The sequence below is a fragment of the Phodopus roborovskii genome, unplaced genomic scaffold, assembly GCF_943737965.1.
Source record: "Phodopus roborovskii unplaced genomic scaffold, PHOROB, whole genome shotgun sequence".
Classification (NCBI taxonomy): Eukaryota; Metazoa; Chordata; class Mammalia; order Rodentia; family Cricetidae; genus Phodopus; species Phodopus roborovskii.
Genome location: NW_026126541.1, coordinates 4214880 through 4241862, shown reverse-complemented (window position 1 = coordinate 4241862; position 26983 = coordinate 4214880). Strand labels below are relative to the sequence as shown.

The 26983-nt window shown below is 49.4% G+C and overlaps 2 protein-coding genes across 2 annotated transcripts in view; one reads left to right on the top strand and one right to left on the bottom strand.

Annotated features, from left to right (window-relative positions):
• Positions 1 to 10664, top strand: part of Tdrd1 (tudor domain containing 1) — a 36073-nt gene extending 25409 nt beyond the window's left edge. The window contains exons 19-25 of the mRNA XM_051199739.1: positions 1359 to 1631; positions 4092 to 4211; positions 5598 to 5714; positions 8351 to 8518; positions 9707 to 9934; positions 10447 to 10493; positions 10572 to 10664. Coding sequence (XP_051055696.1) covers positions 1359 to 1631; positions 4092 to 4211; positions 5598 to 5714; positions 8351 to 8518; positions 9707 to 9934; positions 10447 to 10493; positions 10572 to 10664 — 1046 coding nt within the window. The remainder of the gene's footprint in view (positions 1 to 1358; positions 1632 to 4091; positions 4212 to 5597; positions 5715 to 8350; positions 8519 to 9706; positions 9935 to 10446; positions 10494 to 10571) is intronic.
• The window catches only part of Dclre1a (DNA cross-link repair 1A), a 422254-nt gene that overhangs the window by 297249 nt on the left and 98022 nt on the right, over positions 1 to 26983 (bottom strand). The window lies entirely within an intron of this gene.

Below are 26983 nucleotides of genomic sequence, written 5' to 3'. Positions count from 1 at the left end.
TTCACTGTGCTTGCAAACATCTAGGGGAGTGTATACATTTTCACGTTTTCCATTTACATTCACCACTTGTGGAAGCAGCTTGGCACAGATTCATAAACAGCAGTGTCTGGCTCTTAGCACTCAGGAAAATAGCCGCTGCCCAGGGAGGGACACTAAGCAAAACAAGACCCTAGCTTAAAATTCCGATTTCTGTGGAAGTATTTTGTTTTTGTTTTATTTTTATTTTTTTGAGACAGGGTTTCTCTATATTGCTTTTGACCCTGTCCTTTAACTCACTCTATAGACCAGGCTGGCCTTGAACTAAGAGATCCGCCTGCCTCTGTCTCCTGAGTGCTGGGATTATAGGTGTGCACCACCACTGGCTACTTCTGTGGAAAGTGATACCAGAGCATGTGTGGCCATGTTGGGGAGCACAGATGTTTTTCAGGTCTGTTGTTTGTCCATCTGTCTGTCTGTCGTGCTGTGAGGAGGCATGGGACATCACACTGACTGACCAGCTCTGTACAGCGGGCATGCTATAGGTTGCTGCTCTTGTTAGAGACTGGGTTATTGTGTGCTCATATGTGTATGTACATATGTGTTCATGCAGGCACGTGTGTGCCATAAGAGGACTACTTTACATTTCATTTGTCTCACTTTGAGAACTGAGACTCAAGTTGAAATGCTCAGGCTTGTGTGGTAAGCACCTCACCTGTGCAGTAATCCTACATCCCGTAGCTGCTCCTTAACCACCATGCTCATGTCAGTGTCTTCTGAAGATGGAGCCCCAACCACCAGCAGCCAGCGAGGGAACTTGTTTTTAAAATTCTGATTCAGTTTCCAGACCTCAACTCTCTGAGTTTGTTTTAACAAATTCTGTGAGTAATTTGAGGTGCACAGTCAGGGCTAGGAATCATGCCTAAAGGAAAAGAACAGGAACGACACCAGCGACCCCATCCCCGGCAGCTCCGGCTCAGCTGACCAGGACGGGGAGGAAGGATGGCCTGAACCCGAGAGTTCGGGTGAGCCTGGGCAAGGTAGTGAGACCCCGTCTCACTACAGAAGTGAAAAGCCAGAGCTGCCCCGAACCACTGGACACTGCAGAGGCTCGGTCACCAGGTGGCCACTTCTTGTTGGTCACGTTATTACCGTCCTCAAAGACAGTAATGGCAGCTACCGCCTCACTGGGGAGAGTTGACCACCTAACTCTGTGTTAGGTACAGTATCTGTCACTTGGCTTTGAGAGATGTAAATTTTTTTTAAAACCACTTCTGTATAAATTTTAAGAATTTCTGACTTAATATAAGACCCTAGTCTTGCCTGTCATAAGCTGACCTCATTCATAGGATTTTCTTTAATGTTCTTGTTCTTAATTCCAGATATACAGCCCAAAAACAAGCACTGGACAAAAGAAGCTACAGCAAGGTTCCAAGCATGTGTTGTGGGGCTCAAACTCCAAGCCAGAGTTGTGGAGATCACTGAGAAGGGGTTAGGAGTGGAGCTCACTGACCTTTCCACTCCCTACCCCAAGATAATCAGTGACGTCCTCATCACAGAGCACTTGGTTCTAAAAGGTGGCTCACGGCAGAAGGAACCTTCGGTTTGCAGACTTGCTAATATACAGAAACAGGTGGATGCCCAGGGAGTGACAGGTGATGGCGCCTTTAAACCTAAACCGTCTGCAGACTTAAATCTGTCAGCATTCACTTTGCTTGTTGGTGCTTTGGTGATAGCACCAAGCAGCAGGGATCACTGAGATTTTCATACATCTTACTCCACCTTGCTCTCCCCTCCCCTCCCATCCCATCCCTGCTCACCCCTCCCATCCCATCCCATCCCTGCTCACCCCTCCCATCCCATCCCTGCTCACCCCTCCCATCCCATCCCTGCTCACCCCTCCATCCCATCCCTGCTCACCCCTCCCACTGGTCTCCTACAGTTTACTCCTCTCCTGCCTTCTTTTTCTTTAATATATATCTTTATTTTATGTTCATTAGTTTTTTGCCTGCGTGTATATTTTTGACAGTGTCACACCCCTGGAATGAGTATGGACAGGTTTGAACTCTAGACAGGGGTTCACTCTGTAGCCCTGGCTGTCCCAGAACTCACTCTGTAGATCAGGCTGGTGAACTCTGAGATCCTCCTGCCTCTGCCTCCCAAGTGCTGGGATTAAAGGTGTGCACCACCGCTGCCTGGCTTCTCTTCTGCTTTCCCATGTGTATGCGCTCGTGTGCGTGCGTGCGTGTGTGCGTGTGTGCGTGTGTGCGTGCGTGTGTGCGTGTGTGTGTGCGTGTGTGCGTGTGTGTGTTTATAGTTTGGATTCTGTATAGGAAAGTGTAGCAGTGGTATTCTTTTCCCTAGAATTTTCTGTTTACCCCTCTTTTAGACCTTTCCCTCCTCACTCAGTCCCTGTCTCATGTATGTATGTATGTATGTATATATATATATATATATATATATATATACACATATGTATATATACACATGCATGTGATATAATTCTCTTTTCTCTATAGTTAAATAAAATTCTATCATGCATCTTATCCAGCTATTGCTGACCATTGAGGCTGGGTCCATGTCTGCCCTGAGCTCCTGGGTTGGTCTGACAGGGTTAGAGTGAGCAGGCATCTTGTGATTTGCCGACTCCAGGTATCACCCAGAGCGCCGTGCTGAGATGCAGCGGTGCCTCAGTTTCTCTCTGTAGCAGAGAAAGCGCGTTCCCCACAAGCTCTCATGGCTGCCAGTGCTGCTGTTGTGTCCTTTAAAGTCAAGATTTTTTAAAATAATCTTAAAACTTAATTTTATTATTCTTTGAAAATTTCACGCGTGAGTGCAGTGGTGATCTCATTTCACACGTGAGTGCTGTGGTGGCATTTCACTCATGAGTGCTGTGGTGACATTTCACATGTGAGTGCTGTGGCGACATTTCACGCGTGAGTGCTGTGGTGTCATTTCACACGTGAGTGCTGTGGTGGCGTCATTTCACTCGTGAGTGCTGTGGTGACATTTCACGCGTGAGTGCTGTGGTGGCGTCATTTCACTCGTGAGTGCTGTGGTGACATTTCACGCGTGAGTGCTGTGGTGGCGTCATTTCACACATGAGTGCTGTGGTGGTGACATTTCACACATGAGTGCTGTGGTGTCATTTCACACGTGAGTGCTGTGGTGGCGTCATTTCACTCGTGAGTGCTGTGGTGACATTTCACGCGTGAGTGCTGTGGTGGCGTCATTTCACACATGAGTGCTGTGGTGGCGTCATTTCACTCGTGAGTGCTGTGGCGACATTTCACACGTGAGTGCAGTGGTGGCGTCATTTTACGTGTGAGTGCAGTGGTGGCGTCGTTCCTACCTCTCCCCTTACCCTCTTTGGTGCATCCTGTTCCTCCTGCCTAAATTCTCATGCTGTCAGTGTTCTGACTGGCCAAGATGTCTCTGGTATGTTTTGGATTTGCATTCCCTTGAGTCCTAAGAATCTTGATCATTCAAACATTTCATGTTGAATTTTACACTTTTACTGGGGTAAGTCAGCCTTCCACGCTCCAGGGATGTTTGTACCCTCACAGCTTCAGGACTGCCATGGCTTGGGGAGGGTTAGGGTTAGCATGGCGGGGAAGGTGTAGTAGCAGGGGTGTGGTGGCTGGCACCTCGTGTCCACAGCCAGGGAGCAGAGGTGTGTGCGCTGGTGTTGAGCTCATTCCCTCGTTGTAGCTTCTTACTCAGTCAGGTGGGGGTACCACCTCCTCTCAGAGTGGGTCCTTTCGCCTCAGTCAAATCTCTCTAGAATAGTAGGGTATTTTTGAACATTTATTTTAAATTTAGTTGTCAGATAAACATACAGTACTTAGAAAATGTCACTTAAAATTTGAAGAATTGCATTAATTATACTTTAGAAATAGTCTGCAGGAGTATATTAACTCAAGGTTCTTATTGTTAAATAACTAATGTGTACATATTCTTAGAGTTGAGTAAATCCATTTGTAAAACAGATCTCTCGTCTTGGGAACTCTTGAGATATTGGTAATCAGCTTTTGGTGAAAATTTATTGACCTAATAAAGGAGAAGAGAGTAGACTGCATGAGTTTAACTGAAGGGCCTGTGCCCCGTGTTTTCAGCCCTCCCGACAGCGGAGCAGTGGAGGACGGTAGAGCTGCCGCTGAACAAGACCGTGCCAGCAAACGTGCTGGAAATCATAACCCCAAGCCTGTTCTATGCCATCCCCAGCGAAATGCCAGGTGAGGCTTCTTAAGAATTGTAACCCCGAAGCCTAGTTTTCACAACACAAAGGATGTGCCCTGTGTTCAGCCACCTCCTCAGCAGCCCAGGTTTCCTGTGATCTGTTGCTTCCCAGAACAAAAAAGGCCTCAATTTCTTCATTTAAAACACACATCACCTATATTGAATTGTATTTACTAAGCTAACCTTCAGTCATATAAGTGAACATCAACCAGAACTATTTCCAATATATTAAAAAAAACTTACTAATCAGTTAATAATAATTTTTAAGTTAAAAATTATTATTTGCATGTTTGTATCCTGGATCCATATAGTCCTACAGACCACAGATCAGAGTGCCAAATATGAATAAAGTTCTTCTAAGAGAAGTATGGGGGAATGTTAGTGTTATCTTTAATGTGAGATGATACAGATTTTGGTATCTTCAATGCATAGTTCACTTGATTAGACAAATCGAGAAAGGCAGAGTTGCGACAGTTCACACGAGGATTTTACCAGCTTTGTATTCTATGCAGATTATTTTCCATTAAGGGTGTAGGTTGAGTTGTGAAAATGTCTCAATTCTCAGTAACTAAGCAGCATTTTTATGGCTATTTGTATACTTCTCAATATGTCATATAAAATAAAGTGATACTAAGTATTGCTTGGGCCATGGGAACCATAGATTGTCAGAGACAACCCTGAACACTTTCCTTTCACTCACACAGATTGAAGGCAATGTTTTGTGACTTTGGAAAAAAGTTGAAGAACAATATTGTTGTTACCACTATTCCTGGGGTGACAATTGGAACCAAAGTTCATTTCTTTCATTGACAAAATGCCCTAATCGATATGAGCAGATCCTGACGAACACAACCCACTGGCTTTCTAATGCTATAAGGGTGGTTTCGTGTATTTAAAAGATTGCTTGATTATAAGCTTCCGTTATGGGAAAGAAACTGCAAGACCAATCTTACATGCTACTTTTCTTTATGATTGGGCTCTAGTGTGAAACATTTGTCTCTAAACAGTAAGACTACTTAAGGCTGATGTAGCCCCCAGCTCTTGGTAGCAGCTCTCAGTAACCCAGGCTCCATCCCTAGAACTATCTTCACAGAGGTGCCATGGCATACCCTGTTATAAATAAGTGTAAAATGGAAATAACAAAATATAGTCAGTAAATTCTTGCTGAAGTGAGCACACTTGCAGAATCAGCCTCATTAGGAGATAGGCCCTCCGAACTCATTTCCCCTCAGTCCAGTCTTCCCGCATAAGGCAGCCAATGGTGAGTATATTCATTTTAAAGCAGTGTATATTTAATACTCAGGGCCCTTGGCTAATTAGGCTGGGGATTCTTTGTATGTAGTTGCTATATTGGAACTGAAGATTGTTTGTTTGCATTCCAGAAAATCAAGAAAAGCTGTGTGTGTTAACAGCCGAATTGTTAGAACACTGTAATACTCAGAAAGTTCAGCCATCCTACAGGCCACGGATAGGAGAAGCATGCTGTGCCAGATTCACAAGTAACAGCCCTCTAGTTGTTACCCTTTTTGTGAGATATAGATTTTGGTACCTTCAATGCATATTCCATTTGATTAGACAAATTAAGAAAGGGAAAATTGTGACTTTTCCATTCTATGTAGGTTATTTTTAGATATGGGTATAGCTGTACTCAGTTAACCAGCTCCAAGTAACAATGCTGTGTTGTGGTGGCATTTATGGAGCTCTGCATGTGAATGGACCAAAAGTATAGATAGACCGCCTTAAGTGACACGCCTAACATTCATGTCAACAAATTGCATTGCTGATATAAATACCACTTGTTGTGAATGTCCTGATTTGTTTCTGGAAGTGGAGCCCGACCACAGAGGTGCCGTGGGGGTGGGGGTGGGGTGGGGTGGGGTGGGGGTGGGGATGGTCACCATACCTGTGGCTCCCTGGGCAGGTGGGGCTGTTGGCAGGGTGGCAGCCAAGCAGGTACCCAGGGAAACTAGGTTGCTTCTGATCATAGCCAAGCCCAAGGAAAGGGAGTCTTTATGGAACTCTCCAACTTTGAAACCACCTGCCTGGGTTTCAGAGCTCTGTCTGATAAAGGCAGCCTTGTCTGTAGATGCAGGCAGACGGTTATCGGGCACGAGAGTCAGAGCTGGGACCCTCTTCTGCCAGCTCAGCAATGTCACATCTATCTTGTTTGCATTTGTGTGGCATCTGGATCTGAACTTGCTCTCATCTTCATCCCAGGGGAAGTTCGGGTGTAAAGACTCCCCACCCACTTCCTTACCCCGAGGCCCTGCACCTGCAGGCCACCCCCTTCAGGGCTGTGGCTCCAGTCTCCCCAGGTTCTGTTGCTGTGGTCTGTGTGTGTGTGTGTGTGTGTGTGTGTGTGTGTGTGTGTGGATCCTCCTCCTCTCTGTGGATCCTCCTCAGTGCTTTCACTGACCTCACCCCCCACATTGGTGATGAGCCCCCTCTGTAAGTTCTGCATGGCCATTGTCAAATTTTACCTTACTCTTAAGTCTAGCTGCTTGTGCTGTAAACCCAGGCTGTCCTGGTGTCTGTCCTCACCCTCCTGCTGAGCACGGTTTGAAAGCAGTCTGTGTCCTTCTCTGTCCTGTTGATGGCGGTCTTAGCTGGATTTCTTCCATTCCACTGACCCCTGCTTCCTTCCCTCCTTCGTCACTTGACCCTGACTCTTTCTCATAGGATCTGCGCCAGGGTCTTGATGTACCTCCTTGTGAGGTAAAATAACGACACAGAGACTTATTATGAAAGCTCGGCTTCAGTTTAGTCTTATTCTCACCTAGCTCTGTGTTCTGCCACGTGGCTTTGCCTGCTGGCAACTTCTGCCTGTTTTCTTTCCAGCGTTCTCTCTGCTCTGAAGTCCTGCCGTACCCCCTGCACCCCCTGCTTGGCTGTTGACCATTCAGCATGTTTGTTTGTCCTTTTAGACCAGTCACAGCAATACATCTTCATGTACTGTGCAAAGATCCCACAGCAAAACCGTTTTCCTTGAACATTTTGAAAGCATTGTTTTGTGTTAGCTCTTTTATTTTTGGTGAAACGATGGGCAGGTTCTCCGGGATGCGGACATGACCTGCATTGTCAGGGCCTTGCGTGACTTTCCCTCTTGTGGTTTGCAGGTTGGGCTGAGTTCATATGGTGGCTTTCTTTCCACACTGCGTGGGCACTCATGAGTGGAAATGCTTCCGTTTGGGCCCTGTCCCCCCACGTCCGGAACTTAGACTCTGTATCTGTTCTCTCCTTTGTTCTGTCCTGTTGAGGGGCTGCCTGACGTGGACAGGGTTTGTTTGCTCTCCGCTCTGTTCCCTTCCTCGGGGTTTTTATCCCTACTTTTCATCCTGAGGTTTTAGTGTTTCATTTCTGTCGCTCCTGTGCTCTCGTGGGTCTGCTTGAGTGCCATCATCATCCCCTTTGTACTTTTGAGGGTGGGATGCTCTGCCTTCCTCCTCTGTGCCTTCATCCTTTACCCTCTGAATGGGCAGTGTCCCTTTCCCCTCTCCCCCGGCCCCCCCCCCAAGGTCCTGTGTTTGCTTTGGCCTTCCCTGTCACAGGAGAGGCTTGCTAAGAACGGGTACCCTCTGTGGTCTTCGAGCGTAGGCTTGCTCTGGTCCCACTGGTCTCTGGAGAAGTGCTCCCCTGTGTGGTGGCCCAGTCCTGACTGGAATGTACCTTTGACCACGTCTTTGGTAAACTTCCCTCCTCAGCCTCACACTCCGCAGTTTGTAGTCCTTGTAAGCAGGGAGCTCATCATTCTCTTTGGTAAACTTAAAAAACTTAAAAAACATGCTGCATGTAAAAATGTTTCTAAACTGCAGTCTCCTCTCGCCTGCCTGGGTCCTGGAGGCCAGGCCTGAAGGGCACATGTGAGTGACCCTATCGGCTCCCCACCCTCAACTAAACATGTGTTCCAGCCACACATGTGTTCCATGATCTTCTCATATCCTATCCTATCCCTGCAGTTAAAAGGCAAAATCAGAACTTTTATGGTCTCCATAGAGGGGTTTGGAAGGAATATAAAAGAAACCGGAACTCTTGGTTAGATATTTGTGTGAGCTTTTAAGTGTTGTACATAAACCATCTCAAGGAATGGGAAGGGCTGTGGGCTGCACCTTCTGGGCTAAGATTCCTCTGTTTGCAGGTGATGACCTCTGGTACCGGGCCGTCATCCTGGAAACATCAGATTCTGATGTGAAAGTACTGTACGCAGATTATGGAAACATCGAGACCCTCCCTCTTTCCAGAGTACAGCCAATCCCTGCCAGCCACCTGCAGCCCCCTTTCCAGATCATTAGATGCTCACTCGAGGGTATACTGTTCTATTGCTTTCCAGATTTGTTCTGTGGAATGTTTGCTCCTTATATTTCATAGCTCTATGTCTGAATGAAATGGGTTCTATAAGATTGATACCAGTGGTCGTGGTCTGGGCTGGGTGTTTCCAGGTTTTTGACCTCTTCAAAGGAGGGTGAATCCCAGGCCTAGAGATGTGCAGAAGGCTCAAGGGAACTGTATTGGGAGCAAGCAAAGATGTGGGTTAGAAGGAAGTCCTGTTGAAATGGACAGTAGGCCAAGTGAGGCCCCTCAAGGGCTGTGATTGTGTGTGTGTGTGTGTGGCTTCCTTTTCTAGGAGACCAAGAGAAGGGGGGGTTGGTTACTGAGTGTGCACATAGTGCACACAGGTAAAAGACCTAGGCTGCCAAGTACAATTCAAGAGTGTGCAAGCAATTTAGTGCAAGCTAAATTATCCTTAAACTTGACTTCCACTAAGTAACTTCTCAGCAAGAGTTTTCAAAGAAATTTTGTATGCTTTATTCTCTGACTGTCTTTAGTTTGTAATTCTGTTGGTGAGGTGGTGGGGGCTGCTTTTCTTGAGAGTGTCAAGGTTTGGGATGGTGCTTTGCTCCCTTTTGGGAAGCTCTAGTGGCAAGTGCCAGGGTGTGAAGCCAGCGGTCTGTGGAGCCCCAGAGGCTTTGGGGTTTTGTCGCTGCTCCTTGCAGGCGCCAGGAGTGTTCACTGGTAGCACTCTGGCCGCCTGGTTTGCCTCTAGAGCAGCCGGTGACACACTGTTCATTTGGAACTTGGGTAGAGCAAACAGAATGATTAAGGTGGCCCTGTCCCGTGACTGTCATCCCTTTCCTCCCAGACAGTGACCACTGACTGCAAGGTTGTGTCTGCTCGGTGTGGTTGGTGCCAGCAACCGTGCCAGTAGCTACCTCGTTATTAGATTTGGTGCCTTAACGGCACACCCACACCTGCAGAAGCCAGCAGCTGAGCCAGTAGTTACCTCATTAGTAGATAACTTACCTAACAGGGCCTTTTAAAAAGAGACTCGTGGGGATGAAGAGACTTCCGGTGTTAGAGCATTGGTTGATCTTGCAAAGGACCTGAGTCAGTTCCCTTCGCACACATGGTGGCCGGCAGCCATTTGTCACTACACGTGAGAAGCAATCTGTAAGGAAGGTTGTAGTTCACGAAGCACAAAGTTTGCTCTTTCCAGGGCTGATGGAACTGAACGGAAGCTGTTCGCAGCTGGCGATGGAACTCCTGAGAAACACCATGCTGAATCAGAACGTGCTGCTTTCTGTGAAAGGAATTTCAGAGAATGTCCACACAGTGTCCGTTGACAAGTGCTCGGAGAACAGTGTGGTCAGTGTAACCGAGAAGCTGCAGAAGTGTGGTCTGGTGGAAAACCCCAAGTCTAACAGGAAAGGTGCCTCAACAGCAGGTACCTTCCCAGATGCAGCAAACACATTGCATATGCGCCAGCCCATGAGATGGTTGGCTTGAGTTGTCCTGATTGGCTCATTTCTAATGGCTTCAGTCCCCTCCACCCACTCCTCCTGTCTGTCCCGAGGTGGGGGACAGCTTTGCAGCAGGAGTCAGGACCCAGAGCTGCGGTGGTTACACATTGTGCCTGTGCCTTTATAGTTCCCCTTGTCCTCATGGACAGCAGAATTCCTTGTGTTTTTGAGATTGAATCTTGCTGGTAACCCATGAGATCTGCATTTGGCACACCCACCCTCACCCAAAAGCCATCCTGTATGTCACAAAAGACCTAATCTCAGATGGGAGCCCTGGTCTGAGTGTCTAGAACACTGCAGATAAGTGGGTGGGGCCTGTTGTGTGTAGTTGATACTCAGATAGGTGCGGATAGGTGCGGGCTTGCTTAGGTCTGGGGCTGCTGATTTGCTCATTGACGTGACCCATAGCTGGCTTCGCTTGTTTGCTTGCTTTTAGAAACAACACACAGCATGGATTGTTGCTGCACGGAGTTACAGAAGCAGGTGGGTACTGCTCACTTATGTGGAACTGCGTTCCTAACATTGTGAGAAAGTAAATTAACTGTTCCTTTTCATCTATAGATTGAAAAACATGAACAGATTCTTCTCTTCCTCTTAAATAATCCAACCAACCAAAATAAATTCATAGAGATGAAAAAGCTGCTGAAAAGCTAAGTAAGTTTCATGTTTCTGCCCTTCCTCTGATTGCCCATAGGTGCCTGCAGCCGGGCTGCCAGCATAGAGCCGGCACCTTGTGAGCCATGCTTATTTGGGGGATGCCCTGTGCTAATTTGATGTCTGTGCTCTGCTGATTTTCTTCATCTCTTGCAATGCACTGGACTCAAGGGTTTCCACGAGCAGAAGCCTCTTCTTACTGTTTGACTCTGAAATTGATCATGTTCTTGGTGCATAGAGAGGCTTGTAAGGATAGTGGTGGGTTGAAGCTTTGCCTCAGACTGAGTCCAGACTTGGAAACATCTCAGGCTGTATTTGGGCTCCACTGCAGTAAGTTAGCACTTAACTTGGGGTAAGGATGGGCGAGAGTGGGAAGCAGAGGGGCGGGCTGCTGGCTGCACACTGAGTGCTGTGCTCTGGCCCCTTTCCAGCACATACACCCCATCTCTCCAGAACAGCCCATCTCTCCAGCACACCCCCCATCCTTTCCAGCACCCACCCCCTCCTTCCCAGCACCCACCCCCTCCTTCCCAGCACCCACCCCCTCCTTCCCAGCACCCACCCCCTCCTTCCCAGCATACCCCCATCCTTTCCAGCACGAACACCCCCATCCTTTCCGACACAGTGACCTTCCTTGGAAAGATACTCGACAGTGCTCCTACGCAATTTCAGACACTACTGGTATTTTTGTTTCTAGAAAGTTAGGGGGCTGAGCACCTTAGGCGTTCGCTCTACAGCACATGCCAGTTCCCCGTCTGAGTGCACTGCACAGCATTATACTGGCCTGCACCTTCTTTGCATCACACATGCTGGGTCTCACAGTAGCCTTAAAGAAGCCAAGCTGTCACAGCCCCAGCCCCGGGAGGCAGAGACTGCAGTGACAGCAGCTCACGCTCCCTGGCTGCCGGCCTCGCCTACTTGGTTAGCGCTAGGCCATGAAAGACTCCTGCTTCAGAGTCTAACAGGTGGACGGGAGCTCGAGGAACAATACAGGAGGTTCTCCACTGACCTTTACACCTGTGGGCACAACATACGTGCAATGTATCTTGTCCCCTCCATGTACCTGCACACACCTGTATACCCCCCACAGTAGAGTGGGTCTTAATTGTTAGATGAGGAAGCAGAGGCTCATGATGTACATACACACTCAACACACACACTCACATACACATACACACTCACTCACACACTCCCTCACACACACTCACACCCTCACACACATTCACATACACACTCACTCACACACTCCCTCACACACACTCACACACACTCACTCAACACACACTCAAACTCACACTCACATATTCACTCACTCAATACACACTCACTCAATACACACTCACTCAATACACACTCACTCAATACACACTCACTCACTCAATACACACTCACTCACTCAACACACACTCAACACACACTCACTCAACACACATACACACTCAACACACACACTCAACACATACACTCACATACACATTCACATACACACTCACTCACACACTCCCTCACACACACTCACACCCTCACACACACACACACTCATTCAACTCACACACTCAAACTCACACTCACATATTCACTCACTCAACACACACTCACTCACTCAACACACATACACACTCAACACACACACTCAACACACACACACTCAACTCACACTGTCACAAACATAAACACACAGATACACACTCAGCACACATATTCACACACATAACACACATCTCACAACACTCCTACACATACACACTCAGACATACACACGTACACACTTGCATACATGTGTACACACACATACACACACACTCATACTCACATATACTCACACACGTACATATATACATACACACACACACACACTTAGACATACACATGTTCACACACTCACACATACATACACACACACTCATACATACACACTCAATACACACAAACACACTCAACTCACACACACTCAACACACACACTCACTCACATACACATACATAAACACACACTCTCAGAGATACAACTCAGTACACACATTCACACACAAAACACTCACACACAAAACACTCGCATGCATGCATGCATATACACACACACTCAGACATACATGCGTACACACACTCATACTCACATATACTTACACACACTCATACACATACATATATACATACACACACACTTAGACATACACATACACACACATACACACACATTCTCACACACTCACACATACGTACACACACACTCAACACACACACACACAAGACTGGGTCTTACAGCTTAAAGGTGAGGCGCTGTTTTGGGCTACAGCGTCTTTGCAGGTCAGTTCAGAGTTGGAGAGCATCAAGTTAGGTGATGGCATAGGTGCCCACACACTTTTTCTCATTTTAATGGGAAATACAATTGAACATTCTCACCCTAACTAAACTTCCTAGAGATGGGGAAATGTGTTTAAAGATTTAAGACTTTAATCACTTCTTTTTTTAAAAAGTAATTATGAGTCACGTATGCTGTATATAATCACATAAAAAGGTGTTACTCAATTATAAATTCCCCAAATAGGAGTGCTATCATGTATCTTAAAGAGATAGGTAATACAAAATTTGTTTTTTATATGGAAAGAGTTCTAATAGCTGTGTTTTGTTTGTGAAGGAGGGCATAATTATCTGATTAATGCCAATATCAATAAAAATTAAACACTGTTGTGTGTTTAATGTTTTATCTGACAGGTATAATCTGAGTTTATGTAAACTCAGTTAAGGTATTTGGTTTGCTTGTACTAAAAACTTAAATTAAGAACCACTGTGCTTTTGTGTAAACAAGAATGACGATTTCTCTTTCAGAAACAACGTCTCTGGGAAACAGACACTGAAGAGAGAGGAACAAGCAAAGCCGGACGTGAGAAAGAATTTGTCTTCTGTTTTGAACTTTGTTCTGAGGGTTGCGCCCCTCCATCCCCCCCCCCCCCGTTCTTTTCACAAATACTTGAATCTTACATGAGAGAGTCATGTAATAGCCAGGCGTGATGGTGCATACCTGTAATCCCAACCAGAAGGGGAACGAGGCAAGAAGACCTTACATTGAAGGCCAGCATGGGCCTGTAGTTTGGTACTTTGTCACAGTTTCTGAAGAGACAGGGAGTGAGGCGTGAGGCGCTGTCTAGCAAGTCTGTGTGTGTTCGCTCTACTGAGTATGGGAGCTAGAGCCTCGCGTGGGCTAGGCAAGCACTCTGCCTGGGAGCTACAGTCCAGCATGGCATCTCCTGCTGCACCAAAGTCCTGAGGAGAGTAAGTGGGCGTAGCTCTGCGTAGGTCTAGCAGACAGACAGCAGACGAACAGACAGGCTTCAGCGTCTGACATTTGCAAATGAGATTCCTGTCGCCTCTGCCTCTTCCCCTAATAAATGTGGTTTGGTTCCTTTGCTTCTGAATTGTGTGCTCCCTTTTTGTGGCTTGTTCCAAGAGCAAACACTGCTTCTCGTCTCGGGCTGTGGAGCGTCCTGAGCTCCAGCCACTGCATTAGGAGACATGCCCTTCTGCTCTGACTTCTGCTCTAGAAATAATTTACTATTTTCTGAGACACATTCAGTTATCAATTTAAATGTAAAAATTGAGAGCACATTTATTTTCTCGTAGCACATGACCAGATTCTCCTAAACTCACCTGTGTGCAGAATTGTGGGCCAACGCCTCCCTGACAGCTCCAGTTTTTGTTGCAATTGTCCCGTGGTTTCCGAAGACATTGCCAACTCGGTCTATCAGTAAACACTGCTGAGTGCGTTCGTGAATTTTTCCCTTTTTATTTTACTGGCAATGTGTGTTAGCTCTCCTGTTAAACAGAACCGTTCCTCATGTAAAAGCTTGGTGTGCCTCTGCTTAGATAACTTGTTTGTTCTAAATGCCCAGTAAACTCACTTGTCTCCACCTTGCCCTTCTGTGCGGATCCTTTTGGGATCCACTTGTCCTGTCACATGCAGAAACACTTGGTACCGAGCTCAGGCATCTCACCTGGCTGCATCCAGGTGGGAACAAATGCAAATGTCATCCCTGCCCGCCCCACCTGGCCGCAACAGCTTTGACGGTGTCATCTCAAGTCAGATTTCATCGCTTCACATCCACAGGGCCCTGGCAATGTGAACAGAGAAGTGGCACTTCACCCTGGAGGCTCAGCTTGTGCTCAGAGAGGCCACGTGGCTCCTGTGGCGCCAGTCACACATGTGGGCAGGAACAGTGCTAAGCATCTGTGTCCCGCTGGGCTCTGAGCTGCAGCCCTGTGCTTTGCTTCTGACCAGTTGCAATTTACCAGCAGCTGTGTGTTTATTCCAGATACCTCTCTAACTCCAGGCATTGTGATACGTGCTTGCTTGAGTGATGTGTATGGCCATGGAACCCAACTCCAGCTGGGGCTTCAGGTGCCCTCAGGAATCCATCCAGTTGGGCTGTAGCTGAGGGCACTGAAACAGACCATGGTGTCTCCAACAGGTGACCTCCTGGACAGAGGCCCGACAAGGGGGAAGGCTTTGGGGAGGAGGAGTGGGTGGGAGGGCTATCTGGAGTTACTCACACACGTTTTCCCAGGGTTCTTTTTCTGTATCTGCTTAGAATTACCCAGGGCTCAAAACCAGGAGTGGAAGTGATTAATGCTCTGAAATTTTGCTCTTCTGTATAAAATGAATCTTTTGTCTAGAGTTATCCGGACTTGTCCAGGGAATCTAGAGCAGCAGCTTTCAACCTGTGGGTCCAGACCCTTTGAAGGCAAAGATTGAAGGACCCTTTACGTTATGATTCATAACAATAGCAAAATTACAGTTATGAAGTAGCCATGAAGATAGCTTTATGGTTGGGGTCACTACAATAGGAGGAACTGTATTGAAGGGGGTCACAGCGTTAGGGAGGTTGAGGACCACTGAGTCTACTGTCAAACCCCTGACAGGACTAAAGGCCTTGTAAGCCTGCCCACTGGAAGCACCGAGCTCCTGCTCTGTCTCGTGTGGGCTCGTCCCCAGGGCACTGCCCCTGGCTGATGGGTGGATGGGTGAGCTGGGCAGAGGCTGAGGTGGGCATTAGCTCGTAGTTCTTCACGTGACTGAGGTTACTTTTTAGATGCTCCACTCATTTTCCCAGGGAAGCCACAGCTTTCATACAACCTAAAACTGGTTCCGTGCAGACAGGGTTTTAGCTGCCCGACCTGAGCTGTTTCCCTGAACTTGCTTTGAACCCTGAGACCTTCAAATGATGCCCAAAGCTTCAAAATCTTCGTGGTGGTAACAACGCTCACCCCCATTGGTGAGAGCCTTCCAAGGGACATGGCTGTCTCACGTTGAGTCACATACCCGTGTGAGAACTCAAAGCAAGTCACGATCCAGGTCAGTCTGGAGAGCAGATGGGAAGAGCTAACAAGTACTGCCTGCAGTGGAACACTTGGCTGTTAAGTGCTGATGGAGTGTGGCAGACTCAAACCCTGGCCTTCATAGAAACGTTACTTGGCTGAGGTACAGGTCACCCTCCCCAAAGGCGCCTTTGTGTGTCCACGGCATAGCTGGTCTCCCCACCTGGAGAAGTTGATGTGTGAGGTGACACCTTCTGCCCCTAGAATGTCCTCCTGTTCTTAGCCACCCCACCCCCACCCCATGGGCCTGACCTGCAGGCTGCTGAGGTGCTCTGCACTGGCTCCTTTAGGTTCCCGGGTGCTTTTGCCTGACCATTGCGTGGGAAGTAAGATTCCGGGACACAATAGGCTGAGGATGTTCATTTGGGGAGAAATCACTTACACCGGAAACAGATGACCTCCGTGGGTTCCTGCTCCAAGGATGCCCCTGGATGTTCTGTGTCTGGCCAGGAAGCAAGAGAGCGAGCTGGGGCCCGGAACCCCAGACCTAGCCCCGACCAGCCACATCTGCTCCTGTCCCCACGCCCCAATGGGCATGGTCAGTGCAACATGTTCCGGAAGGGATGGCCACTGGCTGGGGACACACAGGGCTGGTTTGCAGGCCCCTGACTCTGCCTCTCCCCTTTGATCAAGTGTGCTCTCATCATGGAGGTGATTTAGGATGAGGCACTGGCATCAGGAGGTCAAAGGTGAAGCATCTCTTCCGTGTTAGAAAAACCAAAAGGCCACAGGGATGTCTCAGGGGCGCTGAAATGCCATCCCAAAGCCATGGTCAACTCCACCACACACGGGGCAATTTGTCAAATCACACGTGGAAAAGAAAACTGGGCGGTGGTGGGGTGGTGGCGCACACCTGCAATCCTAGCTCCCAGCAGTAGGTGAGTCTCCGAGTTCGAGGCCAGCCTGTCTACAGAGTGAGTTCCAGGACAGCTGGTGTTACACAGAGACCCTGTCTCAAAAGCCAGCAGTGGCAACAAAACCCCCAAAAACAAAACAACCAAAGGAGCAGTTACTCAGTAACCAATCACTGGGGCCCTAAAGGTAAGGCAAAAGCCTGCATCAGAGCTGGCGAAACTCAACTCCTCAGAAAGGAAGGGCGATCACACCAAGTAGCTGCCAAGTTTCTGATCCAAGAAGCCTGTGTCTGGGCTCTCAAGCTCTCCCCTGGATGCCACGAATTAGTCCTGAAAACCTCGGGGCCAAGCTATGGTGAAAAGTTTCAGCAATTGTTGCATCTGAGCCAGACAAGCATTGCTACCTCCCCTGGTGCGTGTGCATGGTTGGGGTGGCAGGATAGAGCATGCAGGCAAGTGCTACATTCCCAACCTGTGTTGACGCTTCAGTCATGAGATGAAATGCGAAGTAGCCCCAGGTTAAAAAAGGAAAAAGTTAGGGATGCCCAGTGTTGAAATGGGGCCTTTCCGTGGTAAGCCTGACTAGGCACAGGGAGATGGCGGAGGGCAGTAAGCAGTGACTTTCTCCAGGCTGCCGTAGGAGCAGCGCCTTGTCCCGCGCGCCACTGCTAAGTGTACATGCTGCTGGCTGGTTACATGTTGAGATCTCGGGATCTGTGGTTAATAGTATTAGAGCCCCACGTGTGCCTCTCATTTCTCTGAAAGAATGCTGCCACATAGGCAGAGACCCTCCCTCACCTTCCCACTCGGGAGGCAGTACTTAGGAGGGATGCTGGTTTTACTTTTGTGTGTAAGGAGTACGGTTTTCCCTGCCGGCCTGGACCCACTGCAGCGCCAGCCCCAATTAACACAGAGACTCTGTATTAAATATAACGCCAGTTACTTGTTTCTTATCGGCTAGCTCTGTCTTAGTTATTAACCCATTTTTATTAATCTAAGGGTTTCCACCCGGTCTCATCTTACCGGGGAGTGGGGCCGCGTCTTGCTTTCCTATTGGCCAACAGTGCTTTATTCATTAACCAGTATGAGGAACATATTTACAGAATGACATCTCCCATCATTTGTGTACTCCAGTAAATGCTAATAGAAGGAATGGGTTGAGTGAATAAAGAAACAAAACTCCCTCTCCAGTGGAGTCTGCAGCATCAAAGCTGCCAGGAGTCCATTTCCCTGAAAGCTGCCTGACCAGAAGAGTTGGAAGCCAACTGAGAACTATAATAAAATGCAACGGAAATGTTACGGGGGCTCGGGGACGTAAAGCCAGGTGTGGTAGTGCACGCCTTGAGAGGCAGAGGCAGGTGATCTCTGTGAGTTCAAGGCCAGCCTGGTGTAAAAAGCGAGTTCCAGAACAGCCAGAGAAACCCTAGCTTGACACACACACCCCACCCCACTCCAAAGGAGGTGTAAAAATAAAAAGTACGGCATGTATCTGGCAGGTTGACATTTATAGGAATAGTGGGGAACGGTGCAGAAAATGGGGGACAGACCAGCTTCCTGGAAGGCAGTTTGTTAATATAAAATTCTGTCCAGCAGTGGTGGCACACGCCTTTATCTACCTCTTGTAGAATATTACTTTAAGGTGTGTTACTTTTGTTTATGCTCTGGACCATTTGATCAATGATGCAAAGATGTGTTTGGTTAAACGAAACTCACCTGCAGTCCGGAGGCTGGGTCGCCACAGGCTGACAGGAAGCTGTAGGGAGGAGCCAGGTGGAGAAGGGTTATAAGGATGGTGAGCAGCAGCAGGAAAGCTAGTTGAGAGATGCTGGGGGTAAGCTAGGTGAGTTGTTTGCTATTCAGCTTCTTGGGGAAGCAGGATTCTATGTCAACCTTTGAATCTTGGTTTCTCAGAGGGATAGAGATTTAAATATTTTCTTAGTGGCTTTGAAAGAGTCCATGCCTGAAGGAATGGACTTCCCTCAGGCTTCAGCTCATGCAGCCTAGTTAGCTGCTGCAGGTAGCCGCAGAGTGGCAGATGCTGAATAGGTTAGCCATTGCTTAAAAGGCAGCAACAATTAAAAAGTGGCACCCCATGCTGGGCACCATTATATAATACATTGTTTTCTCTTTTGGGAGACCCAGCTCCCAAATGAATCCCACATGGAGGCTTATTTATTCTCAGGTGTGAATGTCTGGCCTTAGCTTGTTTCTTAAATTATCTTGTCTACCTTTTCTCCTTGTGTTTTTATCTGTCTTTCTTCTGCATTATCTTACTTTCCTTCTTACTGTGGACGTCCCTAACATCCTACTCTCCATGTTCTCTGGTTTCTCCCCAACTCCTCGGTTCTCCTATTTATCCTCTCTGCCTGCTAGCTCTCCTTTCCTTGCTCCAGCCTCTCCATTGGCCGATCAGCTCTTTATTAGGACCACTGGGTGTTTTAGACAGGCACAGTAACACAGCTTCACAGAGTTAAACAAATGCAGCATAAACAAGTCACACACCTTAAAATATTCCCCAACAAACCACAGCTTTCAGGAAGCAGAGGCAGGCAGATCTCTGTGAGATCAAGACCAGCCTGGTCTACAGAGCCAGTACCAGGACAGCCAGAGCTACAGAGAAACCCTGTCTGGAAAAACTAGATATTTACTTTGTTTCCAGATGTAGTTGGGAAGCCCCACAAAGAGATCTAATTGCAGTGTTGAACTTGAGACTTTAGCAAGTCTTTAATCCCAGAATTTAGGAGGGAGAGGCAGGCAGATCTGAGTTCGAGGTCTACAAAGAGTTCCAGGACAGGCAGAGCAACACAGAAACCCTGCCTCAAAACAATAAAGCCTGAGCCCTTAGCGCTGAACAGCAAATGGGTACGTTTAGAGCGGTAGGCAGCGGCATGAACCACAGCTGTTCAACACCGGTGTAGACAATCATGGTGTAGCAACAGAATAAACGAGTCCCGCGGGAGGAAGTGAATCTCTTCCGTGGCGTTTAAATTTGCCCTCTTGCTTTCTAGTTTTTATTTTTCCAGCGAGCACACACTATGTGATTTTGATGACCTATGAAAATGAGAGTTTATTATGTGCTCAGAGTTCCCGCCACAAGGCGCGTCGCTTTGTTCTGTGACACTTGAACTAAATACCAGGCACCTTCTAAGTTAGACTACTGGCCAAAAGGTCTGATAATCACCGGACTGCAATAACAGGCAGGTTGGCAAAGGCAGAAACCACGACAAAGAAACGATGCCTCAAGAGTGGATGGATAAAACCGGCAGCATAGCCGGCGCGCTGTGAGCATGGCGGCACGGTTTGTGGCTGCCCGCAAGTGTTTACGACGCTGAGGTTGCGGGTCTCCGTGTAGAGCTAGGGGTGAGCTGGGCGCGGATCCTGGATCCTCACCGGCTGCACCCCAGCAGCCAGCCCCGCCTCAGCAAGGGGAAACCAACAGGTGCCCCACGTGGCTGCGAGGCGCTGCCCCTCCTGGCCAGAGCCCAGCGTGCGCCCCAGCCGCAGCCGCAGCCGCAGAGCAGCTGTGAGCCCTGCGGGTGGGAGCCCCACGCCTTCGAACGGGCGGGGCGCACCCCCGCGAGCGGAGCCCCAGCCCCGCGAGCCGAGCCCCAGCCCCGCGAGCCGAGCCCAAACCTGCTGCGCCCAGCCCAGCGCCACCGGCTTTGTTCGCTTTGTCTGCGCGCACCTGAGCTGCTGCCCGCAAGGTCGCCGTCCGGGACAGCGCGCCCGGCGCCACACCAGGTAAGCGGTGCTGGCTGGGGGCTGTGGGTGGAAAAACCTGAGCTGCCTGGCGCCGTCGCGGGGACCTCTGGCTGCCGTGGAAGGGGCTGTGTTTAGAATAAAAGTTTTGGGGAAGTGTGCCCCACTCCCCATTATAAGCACACAGGTGCTACAACATTTCCTCGTGGTTCTCCAAACCAGGCAGCCTCGCCCTCCCTCGCCCCCCCACTCCCCCAGCACCACCAAAGAAGGTGCTGCAGGAAGAACTCCGGGAGGTTCGCGGGCCTAGGAACGAGGGGAGGGCAAGGGCTATGCTGTTCGTAGAATGCACGTGCGGGAGGCTACTCCAGCTCCCAGCAGCAAAGGGCTCAGCTCTGCCTGGACCAGGCGCTTGGTGGCCTGGTGAGGTTTAAAAATCTGGGCACCAGACCTAATAAAAGGGCTGAGGGCTCCTCGCTGCCTTTGCTTACGGCACTGCCTCCCTCAGCCTATTCTTACCGGGAACGCCGCGCTAGGGAGAGTGAACAATTACAAGCAGTATGCCTTCGCCCTGAACTCCCTTGATTAAATAAACCTGAGACTCTGGATGCTTATAGATTCAGTCCTAAAACCGCAAGGCCTGTTTTGCTCAGAAACGTCTTTATTGAGGAGGGAGGGGGAGAGAAAAGAAAAACCAGGACAGGTCAAACGGGCAGTCAGAGAGGTCCCTCTGCAGGTGACAAAAGCCAAGATAGCAGACAGCCCAACTCACCTGTGTCACTTGTCACACAGCTCTCCGGCCCTGCTCTTCCTTTGCAGACATCTAGCTCAAAGGCACCTTTTACAGAATCATCCAGACTTGATTCTCGGGCAAATCCCAGGGACACAGAGGGACCCCTTTCCTTCTCCATCATCCCAGTGTGCCTGAAAATCTGTCAAGGAAGCATTTCTCATCAAATCTGGTTTGGGTCGTCAAACCACCCCACCCCACCCCTCCCCTGTCCTCACCCCACCCCACCCCACCCCACCCTACCCCACCCCTCCCCTGTCCTCACCCCACCCCACCCCTCACCCCACCCCTGCCTCCAGCAGGCTGTGGAACAAGCCAACCAGAGGCCTGTGTGTCTGTGGTTGAATGGATGGGAAAACTTGAAGGCTAGCTCTACAGTTTTAAGTTTACAGCAAAGCTGAGCAGAGGTACGAAGACTTTGCAAACGCTTCCTGCCTGCCCCCAGCCTGCCCTGTTATCGTCCCCACCAGAGGGGGAGCCCCCAACTCCCTAGCTCAGGAGTCTCTATATATAGCAGGACAAATGTTTACTACTGCCCTAAAAGACCCTGTGTGCTTTGCCTACTCATCCCGCCCTCCCAAGCCCCATGGCAACTGTCGATCTTCTCTGCTGTCCTCATGGTCCCATGGACTCACACAGTAAACAGCCTTCAGATGGGCCCCTCCTGTCACTAATACACACTGAGGTGTGTCGTTCCCCCCCCCCCTGCTTTTAAAGGAACTTCATGAGATCATCGTTAATGGGCAGTGAGGACACTGGGTTGGATGCCTGGTTAAAAAGAGAGAGAGAGAGAGAAGAAAAAGAAAGAAAATGCGTTTGTTAGCCATACCCTTACCACATGTGTCCCCTACAGTTACAACACATTTTCATTGTCGTTAACGCCTGGAAGTCCTGGGCACAGGGCAGGTGCTCAATAATTTCCTTTGGACAAGTGACATTTCCTGTCTCCTGTGAGCATAGCCCAAAGTGCTGCAGGGCGTGGGCTGAAAGCATGCACTGCACCACAGTAAGTTAGAGACAAACTGCAATCAGGAGGTATCGTGTGGGGCCTTTCCTGGGGAGACAGGAGCAAGAGTCAGCTCAGCCCAGACAGAGCGATGGCAGCGTACCGAGGCCTGACTCCTCCAAACTCCTACGCGTTGGACCAGTGGGTTTTCGGACTTGCTTACAGAATGAAACGTCTTGCCCAGCCACTTCCCTGTAGCTGTGTAGCTGCCCCCCCTTCAGTGAGCATGCACACTGTAGCACCTCTGACCACACGTACTGGTGTAGAATTGCATGCAGCCGGCAAGGAGCTGCAGGAGGGGCGGCTAAGGGCCCAGGTGAGGACCCATGGGCCTCCTATGGTGACACCACCAGGCTCCACCTTGAGTGTGTGTTGTAGGAAGTCACGGCTGCTCTGATGAAGAGGGTGTGTTTGAAAGCAATTCTGCGACAGGCTCGTGATAGAACCGCCAATTAAAAACACCCCCCCCCCAGTAAAACTGTTTCGGAATGCCCATTGTGTCATCCACACAAGGCCACCAGAGGGACACGCAGAAGGATCCGGAACGTGTGCATTGTGCTGTCTGGGCACCTGGGACCCTGCTCCTACAATGGTTGAAGTCCCTGTCCCTGTCTGCCCTTCATTTCCAGTCCAGCCTTCCCCTCCCCGAGCTGTGCACCCTGTGACTTTAAGTTACAGTTGCGACCATCAGCCTGCTCTTCTACGTTAGTAACTGCTGCTCTTTACGGGCTCCTCTGATGTGCAATTAGGAAGGGTAGCCTTCACCCAAGGGCCCTTTGAACTGGGGTTCTGTGGCACCCTGCCAACCTTCCCAGGCAAAAAAGAGGTGGAGAGAAGAAATCCGAGATGCTAAAGTGAGAGAATTTACCAGATGGCTTATGCTCAGGTCTCTGGTTGGCTTATTAATGGTTGTTCTACTCTGCCGAGATACACCTGTATTGACGTGGCCAAAAGGGCCTGGGCTGGACTCCAGGGATGCAGATTGCTAGCTCTGTGACCCAGTCTGTTTCCTCCTCAGTGAAAATGGATGTGCTAACATCACATTCTACAGGACTGAATGTTGTTGAAACCGATGAGCTGAGTGTCAGAGTCTCTTAATGTCAGGTAGAAAATTAACTTCCTCTGAACAAGGTTTTCCTGTGTCGTCTCACTGTTACAACGGCGAAGGGAAAGCATTGAGATGGGGCTGATGCTTACCGACCCCCACCTGCGGGAAGCAGAGCCTGGCGGGAATCCAGTCTCTCAACTTAACAGCCCATGTGTCCCCCATCTCTACATCCCTCTGGGTTCACAGCTCTGCAGAGCTGTACACCCCACAGATCATGAGTCTGGAACAAGGCAGAGCAGCCGGGTGGGCCTCGAGCTCTGCGTTATCTACAGAAGTCTTAGATGTGGAGAGAAAGGGAGCCTCTCTGTGTCCAGCCATTGTTATCTGTCATGCTGATTTGTACCTGACAGACTCTGGCTTTTGAAGGTGTAGTGGCTCTCTTTAAGGGGGGGGAGGCGTGTGTGACCATTCCTAGGAAGCCTTAGGATGTTTTCCCTAGCTGGGCTTGGTGACACATGTTTGTAGTCCCAGATACTTGGAGGCTGAAGCAGGAGGATGGTTTGAGTTTAGCAGTTCCTGCCCAGCCTTAGTAACACAGCAATGCCATGTCTAAAACAGAGGGAGGGGAGAGGTGGGGAAGGGGAGGAGGGCAGGAGGGGGTTCCTTGGCATATCATTCTAGAAAGAGAAAATGTCCTCTTGTCTTGGGTCTCAGGGCCTGAGCAAGGTATTTTATGTGGAAGACAAGGGCAGCAATTGTTAGAGCAAGGACTTCCTGGCTGTGCGGGGTCTTCCTCTGGCTTCAGTCCTCTTGCCTGGGCGTTGTCTGTAACAGAGAACTCAGGTTTCCATCCTGCAGACTGGGGAAGGCTTACAAGGAACACTCTATCTCATGAGATGGAAGTGGTCTCCCTTTCCTGCCTTCTTCATGTCTGATGAAGGGGAAAGATGGGTACCGCCCCGCAAAGCCGCCCTCGGTGACGTGACTGCCTTTCACAAGGCACACCATGCAGATACTGCTTCACAGGCTAACCTGAGCCCTGCTTTGGCTTTTGCTCCTTGCTGTTTCTGAGCAATGCAGCTCTTAGTTTGTATACAGAGGGATGATTTAGCAACAGACCTCCCTCACCTGGTGCAGGTGCTGCAAAGACACAGTAATCAGAGGGGAGGATGGGGCGAGGCCTCTGAGTCTGTAACAGACAGGGCTTGGCAAGGCTGACATTGCAAACAGTGTTGCTTCCTGCCTCTGGCTTGCAGATCGTTTGTCAACAGGAATGCACCAGGCCCTGGAAATCTCACCGTGTGCTCCGGTATAGGAATTAAAGGCAGGTGCTAGCTGGTAAAAACTGCCCAACAGGGTGCCGTGTGTGATTATGATTGTCTTTGTTCCACCCCATAGTTCAGAGCCTTTTTTTTCTGGATCCCAAACTTCTGCCACAGTACCGCTGTTAGGCCCCCTGACCAATAGCTCTCTCTACCTTGCTCAACATTGTCCCAGAGTCCTCCCAGGATCCTGAATTCAGGTGATGGATTGAACAGTGCCCGGGGAGGCGAGAATGGCCTCTAATCCACAGACTAGCCCTGTGGTTCTGCAGCTGCATTGGGGATGACAGGATGGGAGATGGGAATGTGGCGCCTGGCTGGGAGGGTTAGAGAGGACCTGAATATGTGGAGCCTGGTGGCAGCCTGTAATGGATGTTTCCTGGGTAACAGCAGTTGTTTGTTTTTTACTGCAGAATTTATCCTTACCTAAAAACTTGTCCGGGCTATGCACAGTGTGCATCTGCCGTCACGGCCATTCGAGGAGGCTGAGGCACACTTGAGCCCTGGAGTTTGAGGACAGCCAGGACAATATAGATAGATCCCATTAAAATTTTCTTTTCTCAACATAAAGCAGTGGTTTGACTGTTGTTAACATTGTGAGAATGTTTTGCTGTGTAATGAAGCTGGGATGAGCCTAGATGTCTGGAGGTCGGGTGGGAAGAGCCTGGGTGCTAAGGACACTTTGCAGAGTACCAAATAACAGCTCACCAGCTTGGCAACTGCAAATTCAGTGAGTGCATGAGCACCAAGATGCCCCTGAAAGGTTCTTTCCGGCCCTCTGCAGATGGCACTAAAGTGTGGCCCGGGCTTGCGACTGTCCTGTGTACCGCCAGGCAGCGCAGGCCCCAAGCTTCTCCAGAGACCAAGACATCATCCCTGCTCGTGTCTGGCAATCAAGGTAGTCAGACTACAGGGCAGTTTGGGTGTGGGCTGTGTGCTAACAGGGGACAGGCGAGAGAGTGTGAGAGAGAGAGTGAGAGAAAATGAGAGAGAGAGAGAGAGGCCATGTGACCAGCATCTGCAGGGAACCATTTTCCACATGGTTCATTTGCAGAGTGCCAGCATAAACCTTGTTTTAAGGAGCAGGACGGTAGGATACCAAGAACACCCAGTTGGGCAAGCAGAGGCTCATCCATAGGTGAAGCTGCTTAGATTATCCCGGTGGTGTGGAATGAGGGGGACCCGGGTTTCCTGGTGGCCCGGTAAGCAGAAACCTCCCATAACCCCCCAGCAAGCTCCCAGGAACATTAACAGGCTTGAGCCCCTGGCTTCTGCACATGCTCAGGGTTGGAAGCTACAAACCCAGGAAAGAACACCGAAGCTGAGAATCAGGACAGACAGCATTGGGAAGTTTCTTCAGTCCCACAGTGCCTCTCACCCCGGTCTGCCTCATACCCCCATCGGGGGTGGGGGCCTGCCCCACCCCCAAAGTAAGGTGTAAGGGAGAGAGTCCCGAGTCTGCCGTGCTGGCAGACCCAGGATCTGGACTCATACCCGCCCCTCAGCCATGCAACAGCCCCCCCAGCTGCCCTTCTCCTGGGATGCACCCAGGTCTCGCCTGATGACATTTTTCTGGCAACACTGAGTGTGTAGGGTTGTCTTTAGTTGTGGGTTTTTGTTTTTGTCAGTTCGACATAGCTAGAGTCATCTGGGAAGAAGGCTCCTCAGCTGAGAAAGTGTCTCCCAGACTGGCCTGTGGTGGCATTTTCTTGATTAATGATAATGGAGGAGGCTCCAGCCCACTGTGGGTGGGGCCATCCCTAGGCAGGCAGTCCTTCCTGTGTTATATAAAAGAGGAGGCTGAACAAGCTAGGGAGTAGCTTGGTCTCTGTCAATTCCCGCCTCCAGATCCCTGCTGGCTTCGCTCAGTGATGGGCCAAGCAATCCCTTTCCTCCCCAAGTTGCTCCCGCTCATGGTGCTTCATCACAGCGACAGAAGACTTTTTGCTGCTGCTCCCGCACACAATCTCAATAACTGGGGAGAGGTTGCTTGACTTGGTAGAAGATACGGAAAAACGAGGGCGGTCAGTTCCAGGCTTCGCCTCGCTCGATTCTGGAGAACTGGAGGGGGGGGCATCCTTTAGAAGGGATCACATGGCCTGTTGGGGCCCTGCAGGGCAGAGAATGGGGACTCTTTGGACAGAAATTCTCTCCCAAAGGCTGTGCAGACCTTGACTGTATTTGAGGCAGGAGTGATACGTGGAAATGCCAGGTGGTGGCTTAAGGTT